Consider the following 11,808-nt stretch of genomic DNA (forward strand, 5'->3'; position numbering starts at 1 on the left):
ACAAATGTTAAAATAAATTTAGTAGATTGAAATGCTAGTGATCAATGAAAGGGAGGAGTAAGAGGTATGGTATGTATGAATTTTTTTCTGTTTTCTTTTTATTTCTTTTTCTGAATTGATGCAAATATTCTAAGAAATGATCATGATGATGAATATACAATTATGTAATGATACTGTGAGTTACTGATTATACATCAAGAATGGAATGAAGATATGGTGAGAATGTGTTCGTATTTGGTTATGTTTAATAAATAAAAAATATTTTTGTATATATTTTTTATTAGTAGCATTACTGAAATTTTCATTTTTATATATTTATATTTTATTCTTTATTTTTTATATTTTATTTATTATTATGTTTAAAAATCTTCTCTCCCTTCTGTGGACACCATTCTGAGTTCATTCCCAACATATCCTGGGGTGTCTCCTCCTGACTTTGGGGCCTACTAAAGTTGAGGTGTGTTATTTGTCGTCGTTTTCTCATATTTTTATTATATTATATTTTTTATTTTATTATTATTGCCATTTTTTTCCTTGTTTGGGGTGATGGGCATAGACCAGGAATCCAGCCAGGGTCTCCTGCATGGCAAGTAGGCATTCTACTACTGAACTTCTCACGCACACAGGCCTAGCTTTTAATAGAGCCTCAAGTTAAACTGTATCCCCTACATGAGATCTGAACCTTGATTTGATGGGGAATAACTCACAAACCAAGTGCAAAAGGAAACCTTCAATGCAAAACCAAGCAAATACAAAACTTTAGATGAGTGAAAGAAACCAACTTGCAAAATAACCTTATTGAGATAATCAAATGTCCAAACATAACAGAAAATTACATAGCATGTGAAGACCTAAGCATAAATGGCCCAGCCAAACAACCAAATCAAAACTGAAGAGGGGACAGAGAATATGAAACAACTACTCAAGGATATTTAAAAAGGAATAAAGGATATCAGGAAAACACAAAAGAGCATAAAAAACAATTCAAAAGATTAAATAGAAAAATGGCAGATCTCACAGAGATGAAAGATCAGCAGACCAAATTAGAAATATACTAAAGACACCCGATAGCAGATTTGAAGGAGAAGGAAGAATAAGTGAGGCCCAAGAAACACCAAAGAGAATAAATCCAAACAGGCCTACTCTAAGACACATACTAATCAAAAATGTCAAATGTTGAAGAGAAACAGAAAGTCCTGAAAGCAGCATGAGAAAAGGAATCTAGTATGTACAAGGGAAAACATATAAGACTGAGTTTAGACTACTCAACAGGCACCATGGAAGCAAGAAAGCAGTGGTATGATATATGTAAGATCTTGAATGAGAAAGGTTTCCAGCCAAGAATTCTTTATCCAGCCAAATTGTCCTTTAAAATTGAGGGAGAGATTAAAATCTTCAAAGACAAAGACCGAGAGAACTTGTCAACAAGAGACCTACCTTACAAGAAATACTTAAGGGAGTCCTGGTAGCTGAAAAGAAAAAGACAGGAGGCCTGGAGGAGGGTACAAAACTGAAGAATACCAGTAATGATAATTTAAAGGATAAAAGCAGAGAGAAGGAAATGAATATATATATCTGCCAAATAAAAACTAAAAGATAAGATGGTAGATTCAAGAGCTGCTTTTACAGTAATTACTTTGAAAGTTAATGGATTAAACTCAGCAATTAAAAGATACAGTCTGGCAGAATGGATTAAAAAATGTAATCCAACTTTATGCTGTTTACAAGGGACACATATTAGACCCAAGGACACAATTAGATTGAAAGTGAAAGGATGGAAAAAGATGTTCCAAGCAAGCTGTAAACAGAAGAAAGCAGGAGTAGTTATATTAATATCAGATAAAAGACTTTACATATAACGACATAAGAGACAAAGAAGGACATTACATATTAATAAAAGGGACAATTCACCAAGAAGAAATAACAATCACAAATATTTACACTCCCAATCAAGTAGCTCCAAAGTATACGAGGCAAACATTGGGAAAGTTGAAGGGAGCTATAGACTGTTCAACGGTAATAGTGGGAGACTTCAATACACCATTCTCCACTACAGACAGAACCAGACAGAGGATAAACAAGGAAACAGAGATCTTAAACAATTTGATGAATGATTTAAACCTAATAGACATAATAGATCCTTACACCCCAAAACATCAGGATACATTCTTCTCTAGTACACATGGAACCTTCTCCAAGATAGATCATATGCTGGGACACAAACTGAGTCTTTATAAATGTAATAAGATTGAAATTATTCAAAGCACCTTCTCTGACCACAATGTAATGAAGCTAGAAATTAATAAACATCTGCAACCAAAGCTTTCACAAATTTGTCGAAATTAAACAACACACTCTTAAATAATCAGTGGGTCAAAGAAGAAATTGCTAGAGAAATCGATAATATCTGGAGACAAATAATAATGAGAATACAAACACATCAAAACTTATGGAATGCAGCAAAGGCAGTGCTGAGAGGGAAATTTATTGCACTAAATGCCTATATTAAAAAACAAGGAAGAGCAAAACTTGAGGACATAAATGCTCACCTGGAGAATTTAGAGACAGCAAACTAACCCCAAAGCAAATAAAAGAAGAAAAATAACAAAGATTAAAGCAGAGAAAAACAAGCTGGAGAACAATAAAACAACAGAAAGAATCAACAAAATCAAAAAGTTGGTTCTTTGATAAAAATCAATGAAACTGATGGATCCTGTGTCAGTTTGAAGCTGTTATGTACCCCAGAAAAGTCATGCCCTTTAATTCGGATTCAATAGCCTAGGGTGGAAACCTTTTATTAGATTGTTTCCATGGAGATTGACCCACTCAATTGTGGGTGTGCCCCCCTTTCGAATAGACGGAGATGTGACTCCACCCATTCAAGATGGGTCTTGATGTCTTGATTAGTTTACTGGAGTCCTCTAAAGGGAGAAACATTTTGGAGAGAGTTCAGAGAACAGAAATGCTTGGGAAACAGTTGTTTCAGAACTGACAGAGACTCCTGGAAATGCTTGGAGTGCCGACAGAGAGAGCAGATGCCTTGAGACAGACGTTTAGAGCCCAGCAGACGTCACCAGGTGCCCTTCCATGAGATGCTAATAAGCAAGAAACCAGAGCAGTGTCCCAGAGGAGCTAAGCAAAAAGACACAGGTACTTAGGAAATCATTGGCATCAGAAGCTGGAATCAATGGACCAGGAACAAGGACGAGCACACACCAGCCACGTGCCTTCCCAGCTAAAAGAGGTGTTCCGAATGGTATAAGCCTTTCTTGAGTGAAAATAACTTCTTGTTGGTGCCTGAATTTGGACATTTTCATGGCCTTAGAACTGTAAATTTATAATGCAAAAAATTCCCTTTATAAAAGCTGTTCCATTTCTGGTATACTGCATTCTGGCAGCTTTAGCAAACTATAACAGACCCCAAGCTAGACTAACAAAGAAAAAAAGAAAGTGGACGCAAATAAAATCAGAAGTGAAAGGGGGGTCATTACCACAGATGATGAAGAAATTTAAAAAATTAGAATACTATGAACAACTACATGCATCAAATTAGACAACCTAGATGAAACGGACAAATCCCTGGAAATTTTCGAACTACTTATTCTGACTTGAGAAGAAAAAAAAGATCCCAACAAACCAATTACAAGTAAAGAAATTCAATCAGTCATCAAAAATCTCCCCACAAAGAAAAGCCCAGGATTAGAGGGCTTTACAGGAAATTTTATCAAACATTCAAAAAAGAACAAATACCAATCCTTCTCAAGTTCTCCAAAAAATTGAGGAAAAAATGAAGCTAACATCACTCATATCAAAACTGGATAATAAAGATGCTATAAGAAACGATACTACAGACCAACCTCCCTAATGAACATAGATGCAAAAATTCTTAACAAAATACTAGCAAATTGAATCCAACAACACATTAAAAGAATTATACATCACAACCAAATGGGGTTTATATCAGGAATACAAGGAAATCAATCAATATAATACAGCAAGTACATTAACAAATCAAAATGGAAAAATCACATGATCATATTGATTGATGCTGAAAAAGCCATCAACAAAATGTAGCATCCTTTCCTGATAAAAACACTTCAAAAGGTAGGAATCAAAGAAACCTTTCTCAATATCATAAAGGGCATGTATGAAAAACCCATATAGCCAGCATCATACTTCGAGAGAGAGTAAAAGCATTCCCCCCTAAGACCAGGAACAAGACAAGGATGCTCACTGTCACCATTATGATTCATGATTCAACATTGCACTAGAACTGCTAGCTGGAGCAATTAGGCAGGAGAAGGAAATAAAAGGCATCCAAACAGGAAAGGAAGAAGTAAAACTTTCATTATTTGCAGGTATGATACTATTTTTAGAAAATTCTGAGAAATCTACGACAGAGCTACTTGAGCTAATAAATTCAGCAACAGCAGGATACAAGATTAATTTACAAAAATAAGTAATGTTTTTATACAAAAGCAATGACCCATCTGAGAAGACAATTAAGGGGAAAATTCCATTAAAAACAAACAGGGCGGGCCACGGTGGCTCACCAGGCAAGAACGCTTGCCTGCCATGCCAGAGGACCCGGGTTAGATTCCCGGTGCCTGCCCATGTAAAAAAAAAAAACAAACAAACAAACAAACAAAACTCCCAACCAAGAAAAGCCCAGAACCTGATGGCTTCACAGGTGAATTCTACCATTCTAAAAATAATTAATGCCAATCCTGCTCAAACTCTTCCCAAAAAATGAAAAGGAAGGAACACTACCTAACTCATTCTATGAGAAAAAGGAATACTCATTCATTGATGAAGGGAATATAAATGGTGCAGGCGCTACAGAAGACAGCCTGGCAGTTCCTCCAGAAGCTAAGTATAGAATTTCCATATGATCTGGCCATCCCATCACTAAGTTTATAGCCAGAAGAACTGAGAGCAGAGACTTGAACAGATATTTTCACACTGATGTTCAGAGCAGCATTTATTCACAATTGGTACAAGATGGAAGAAACCCAAGGGTTAATTTACTGATGAATGGATAAAGAAAATGTGGTATATATCGCTGATGGATTATTCAGCAGTTACCAGAAATATACTACAGAATCACAGCACAGCATAATATTTGGCAGTAAAAAGGAACGAAGTCCTGAGGCATGTGACAACATGGATGAAACTTGAGGACATTATTTTGAGTGAAATAAACCAGACACAAAAGGGCAAATATTGTATGATCTCACTGCTATGAACTAATTATAATAAGCAAATGCAAAGAGCTAGAATCTAGAAAATAGGTTACCAGGACATAGGTTGGGGTTACAGGATGAGAATTGATGCTTAACTCATACAGAATTTCTATTTAGGTTGATGATAAAGGTGTGAAATTGGATGGTGGTAGCACATTATTATTGTGCGTGTAATCAACAGTACTGAATTACAGAGGTGAAAGGGGGTTGTTCTAGTTTGCTAGCTGCCGGAATGCAATATACCAGAAACAGAATGGCTTTTAAAAAGGGAATTTAATAAATTGGTAGTTTACAGTTCTAAGGCCAAGAAAATGTCCCAATCAAAACAAGTCTATAGAAATGTCCAATTTCTATCCAGGGAAAGATACCTTGGTTCAAGAAGGCCGATAAAGTTCAGGGTTTCTCTCTCATCTGGAAAGGCACATGGCAAACACGGTCACAGTTTCTCTCTTGGTTGGAAGGGCACATGGCAAGCAAGGCATCATCTGCTACTTTCTCTCCTGGCTTCCGGTTTCATGAAGCTCCCCAGGAGGCGTTTTCCTTCTTCATCTCCAAAGGTCACTGGCTGGTGGACTCTCTGCTTCGTAATGTTGCTCTCTCTGAATCTCTCATTCTCCAAAATATTTCCTCTTTTATAGGACTCCAATAAACCAATCAAGACCCACCCAAATGAGTGGAGACATGTCGTCCCTTAATCCAGTTTAACAACCACTCTTGACCAAATCACACCATCCAGGGAGATGATCTGATAACAGTTTCAAACATACAGTATTGAATAGAGATTATTCTACCTCTATGAAATGATATTTTGATTAAAACATGGCTTTTCTAGGGGGCATACTTCCTTTCAAACCAGCACAGGGGTGAAAAGGGGAACTTTGGGATGTATATATTACTAGAATAAAAATTAAAAGATAAAACAGAGGACTGTACAACACAGTGAACCCTACTGAAGATGGACTATATTTAATAGTATAAGAATGTTCTTTCTTGGGTTATCATAAATGTACAGTCCTAATACTAGGTGTTAATAATAGGTTAGTATATTTGGAAAAATACACATAATGTAAATTACGAATGACAGATAACTGTACAATTTTAATAATCTTCCATCAATTGTAACAAAGGACAACTGTTTAAAAAAAGTGCAATTATAAAAAAAATGCTATCTTCAATTGTAACAAATGTTCCACACCAATGCAAGGTTTTGGGGACGGTGTGATGTGTAGGAATTCTATATTTTATGCATGATTGTTTTGTAAACCGACAACTTCTCTAAAAAAGAGAAAAGAAGAACCACAGGCATTTGGGGTATTTTTATTCAATGAGAAAAGATGGAAGGCCATGTTGGGGTGAGAGGATGCATACACCTCTGCTATAAATTCCAGGAGCGGGAACAAATTTGTTTGGCCAAGTGGCCTTCCCTCCCTCACACCAGGAAGCCATTGCTTGGCCTCCCCCTATTAACCTTTCACCTCCCCAGCAGGTGTGGTCTCAGAGTAGTTACTGCTGCACCCAAACAAACACAGGTGTCCCTTACTCTCCCCTCCCCCACCCCCACTCCTCAAGCAGTAGCTGGGCTCTATAAGCAGAAGTCTCCCTCTGGCTTGCAGAGGCTCGGCTGTTTGATTTGTTAATGTCATTTGTAACTTCAGGGGAAAGAAAAAACAGGGGAGGATCAGAGCACAAAAGAAGAGTAGTTAGCTCCTTCTTATCAAACTACAGATCCACTGTCCCTCTATTTAGGGAAATGAGTTCAGTTTTTCTCACCAGAGGAAAGCTGAGAAAGAGAAAATGAAGAGGGAAAGAAAAGGTACAAAATTTGGAAGAGTAAACATACAGTTTAGGCTTTAAACTGTAGGCTTTAAACTTCGCAAGTTCAGGTCTGTACTCAGGTCAAGCTAAGGTCACCCATGTCTGCTTACCAGGGAGGTCCCTGGTCACGCCCGACGAGGCCCTCAGCGCCCAGGTGCACAGGCCCGGGAGAAGGGCCCCAGGGAACTGGTGGCCATCCCTATGTCCTTCGCTGCACTGTCTATCTCGGCCGGCCTAAAATACTCCCTATGCAAAATGCTTTCATACAGGAGTAAATCAACTGTTTAAAAATAAAACTTTAGCAAAGACACCAGATTTGCAATTTGTAAATTTGTAATGTAATGCACCTCAATTAACAGAACGAAGGAAAAACACACACGTTCATTTCAATTGACACAGAAAAGACATTTGGCAAAATCTAGCACCCCTTCTTGATATAAAACACTTAGAAAATTAGAAATAGAAAGAAACTTCCTCAATATGATAAAGGGATAGCCCAATCAAAATTCCAGCAATCTTCCTTGCAAAAATGGAAAAGCCAATCATCAAACTGAAAAAGACCAACAAGGTTGTAGTATTCACATTTCCCGATCTTAAGAGTTATTACAAAGGTACAGTAATCCAAACAGTATGGCACAGCATGACCTATAGAGCAATGAAATCAAACCGAGACAGCAGAAATCAATCTTCACATTTACAACCAACTGATTTTTGACAAGGAGCAAAAGAACACTCAATTGGGAAAGAACATTCTCTTCAACAAATGAGCTTGGAAAACTGGATCTCCACTTTTTATCTGAACCAGGGACCCCCAAATAACTGGACTCCTACTTCATACCAGATTCAGAAATGAGATCAAAATGGATCAAAGACTTAAATACAAGAGCCAGACTATAAAACTCCTAGAAGAAAATGTAAAAAAGCACTTTCAGGATGTTGTGTTAAGCAATAGTTTCTTAAGATTTTACACACAAAGCACAAGCAATGAAAGAAAAAACAGATAAATGGGACCTCATCAAAATTAAACACTTTTGTTGCATCGAAGAAAAGCATATGAAAAGATGTTCAACATCATTTGCCATTAGGGAAATGCAAATCAAAACCACAATGAGATTCCATTTCACACCCACTAAAATGGCTACTACTTAAAAAACAGGAAATTGCAAGTATTGGAGAAATAGAAACACTGCACTCGCTGGTGGAAACAGAAAATGGTGCAGCTGCTGTAGAAGACAGTTTGGCAGTTCCTCAGAAAATTAAGTATAGAATTACTATATGACCCAGGAATCCAATTTCTAGGTATATACCCCAAAGAAATGAAAGCAAGGACTCAGATATTAGCATACCAATGTTCATAGTGGTAGTTGCCAAAGATAAGAGCAGGTGTCCATCTACTGGTGAGTGGATAAACAAATTGTGGCATATACATACAATGGAATTCAGTTGTAAAACAGAATGAAGTTCTGATACATATGACTACATGGGTGAACCTTAAAGACATCATACTGAATGAAATAAACCAGACATAAAAGGACAAATACTGTATGATCTGCTGATAGGAAATAATAAGAATAAGCAAACTCATAGAGGCAGAACCTAGAATATAGGTTACCCAGGGATGGGGTTGGGGTAGAATAAGGAGTTAAGGTTTAAATACATAGAGTTTCTCTTTGGGACAATGGGAAAGTTTTGGTAATGGATGGTGGTGATGGTAGCTTAACAATGTGAATGTAATTAACAGTACTAAACTATATATTTGAATGTGGTTAAAAGGGGAACTGTTAGGTTGTATATATGTTATTAGGATGATTTTATAATGCATAGAACTGCACAACACAGTGAACCCTAAGTTAAACAAACAAAAACCTACAGCAGAGACCAAATTTACCTAACCAAATTGATCCTCTGTGTCCTTTTCTAGCATTTTGCTCTTTCCCACAAAGTAACAATGAGAAGGGGGCAGCAGTCCTGCAGTGTTCCACAGGAGCTCTTTACCCACCTTCCTGCAAGCCCATTTTAGCTCCTGGAGCCACGGCACCAGAATTGGGAAACCAAAGAGACTGAAACTGCTGGTTCTGTGGCCGTAGGCAACTCCTCCTGTCTTCACCACCCTCTGGGTTTCTACTGTGACCCAGGTACTGCCTGAGGCCTCCGCTCTTTTGATCTGAACCAGGAACCCTAAATTAGACGAGTAATCGCTACCCTATTCAAAACAAGTCCTCTACTCCATGTATCCACTGGCCTGTGTAAAGTAAAATCTTTCCCCATTTCATTTCTCAGAATATCCTATTGGGTAGTTCTGTCCAAATTCTTATCAGGACTCCTTAAAAAAACTTCAAAATCATTTCTGCCAGAAGACCCATGTCAGGAGTGATGCACCAATATAAAGGCCACTGTACAGGACACTGTATAGAATTCAGTGTCCATCGCCATCCTGGGGCTGTGCAGTGAGCTTTACCTTGTGAACAAACAGAGAACTGGAATACTGCATGATGCATCTCTCAGATGGCAGCAAACAGGGCCAACCCAGGAACCAACACTCACCCCTTTCCTGCTGCACCCTAGATCACGGCATCAAGGCTGCCTCTGACTTAGGACAAGACCTCTCTTATTTCACACTGGTCTGGACCCGACTCCATTGCACCTTGGGCTCACCCTTTGAAGAAGGGTGAGGGAACCAGAGAACGTAACAGCTAATTCAAACCAGAAAAACCAAGGACATGGAACTGAAAAGAGTTTTTCATACAGGCTATTTGAAAGATCCCCTTCCCCTGTGGGGATTTTGGCTTGGCTATTTGGCTCACTATTCTCAGAGGCAGAAACTTTTCTTCCCTCACCCCTTCAGGTAAAAGGAGTAAATGAAATGTGTATATGGAGCCTTTTCCTTTTTTTTTTTGAGGAGGAGGAGGAATTAAAAAACCACCAAGAATGGGAAGCGAGAAGCGAAGGTTTAACCTCACTGGCCTGTGCTGCCTGGGATATTGGAGACACCATCTCTGAACAGATGAAACACAATAACAGGTGCCTCTTGCTGCCTGTTCCCTTGTCCTTGGCTACTAAAATAAATCTATTTTTACTTGCTGCTGCTCCTCAAATACAAGAGAAGGATGAATTACTAAAACTAAGACAAAGAGGGGTTCCTTGAGAGGAGTCAAAACTCAGGGGTGGGACAACTGGTGACTTACCAACAACACACCAACAAATGGCCATCACAACTCACATGAACACAAACAGGACCAGGCAGTTACATGGGGCTAATAGTAAATTTAGTGGCTGGAGTCGGAGAACACTACCTGGCGCAACGGCTTAGTCTTCTAATAAAAGGGCTGGCTCTCCGAAAAGACTGCAGAGACAGAATGCTCTCTATTTAGCTGATGGGATGGGATGCGTCTAGAGCCCCACTTGACATTTATTTTTTTCCAGTTTACGACCCCATATCTCCCGCCAGGACCTAATCCAGCACCCCACCCCACCCCCACACACATCACCCAGTACTGCAGGACACTAAAGCCACAAACTGCTCCAGTCTGTAATAATAATAATAATAAAAAAATTAATAAAGGAGCCAGTTAAAAATCGACGCGTCTGGCCAGCCGCTGGGATACCCTTCCGAAGCGCTCCAATGGAACTGGGCCAGAAGCCTCTTGTCTTTTGCCCGTAGCTTGGACTCCCGGTCCGGAAGCCATTCCCCAGGGCATCACTTTTCAGAGTAGAAAGTTCCTTACGCCAGGAATCTGTGCACTCAATGGGCATTGAAAGAGTTGAGATACAGAGGCATCCTAGAGCTGGCCGTGGAGCTCCATCCTGGAGCTGGGGGGCTAGAGCTTTAGTGTCTTAGAGGCAGAGAATGCCTCGGGGCATCTTAGGAAGCCAGCCCCCTTCTCCGGCGACCCGGCCTGGCTTCCCCTTCTCCCATCCCCGCACCCTCAGAGCTGAGCCTGGAGCTGCTTTCGTCCCACTGGCCGGGACGCGGTCTCGGCAGCTAGCACACGATGCCTCTCCACTGCGGGCCCAGACTCACCCACCGCGGTGATGCGGAAGCCGCGCGGCGAACGCAGCACCCGGCGCCTCCAGGCGTCTCGCAGCACCTGCAGGCTGGCGGGGGGCGCGTGTACCAGCAGCACCCCGCGCCGCAGCCAGCCCTGGAAGGCCAGCCGCGAGGCGGCGCGCACCAGCCGCGCGTTCCAGAAGCAGCGCACGTTGGCGCGGCGAAAGGCACGGAATACCACACGCCCGCCAGGTTCCTCCGCGTCGCCTGCAGCCTCCGCCTCCAGTCTGCACAGCACCAGCGCTAGGGAGCCCGGTGCCAACTGCACGGACTGAGCCATGCTGCCGCCAGCGGCCGGGAGCCCCGAGCCTAGCGCATAGTCGGGCGCCGTAGCCGCGCGGCACTGGCGCTCGGGCGCCTCACACTAGGCGGGAGGGATCGGCTTACAGCGCGAGGCGCCGGCTGCCTAGGAAACGAGGGTGGAGGGGGCGGGGCCGGCCGCGTTCTGCCCAGCCTGGGAGTTTGAGGCGGGACGCGCTGCTTGCGCGGGCGAGGCACCCAAAAGGGGTTTCCAGGCGTTGAGTTGCCCGCTTCATTCTGCACACCTCTGCTAGGGCTCTGACCCCGCTGTGGCGTCCCGCTTCACTTTCTTAACCCCGTCCCATCAGCAACCTGGGGTGCCCCCACACACACCCGCGACGGGCCCACACTGGGGCCTTTTCAGGTCCTAGTGGAGCCCCTCAGACTCCTGGACGGCCGATG

The 11,808-nt window shown here is 41.2% G+C and overlaps 1 protein-coding gene across 1 annotated transcript in view; it reads right to left on the reverse strand.

Moving 5' to 3' along the window:
* STOX1 (storkhead box 1) overlaps positions 1-11,433 on the reverse strand; it is a 59,072-nt gene extending 47,639 nt beyond the window's left edge. Inside the window, exon 1 of the mRNA XM_077125082.1 lies at positions 11,080-11,433. Coding sequence (XP_076981197.1) covers positions 11,080-11,386 — 307 coding nt within the window. The 5' untranslated portion in view covers positions 11,387-11,433. The remainder of the gene's footprint in view (positions 1-11,079) is intronic.
* Positions 11,434-11,808: the final 375 nt, after the last annotated feature.

The sequence above is a fragment of the Tamandua tetradactyla genome, chromosome 13, assembly GCF_023851605.1.
Source record: "Tamandua tetradactyla isolate mTamTet1 chromosome 13, mTamTet1.pri, whole genome shotgun sequence".
Lineage (NCBI taxonomy): Eukaryota > Metazoa > Chordata > Mammalia > Pilosa > Myrmecophagidae > Tamandua > Tamandua tetradactyla.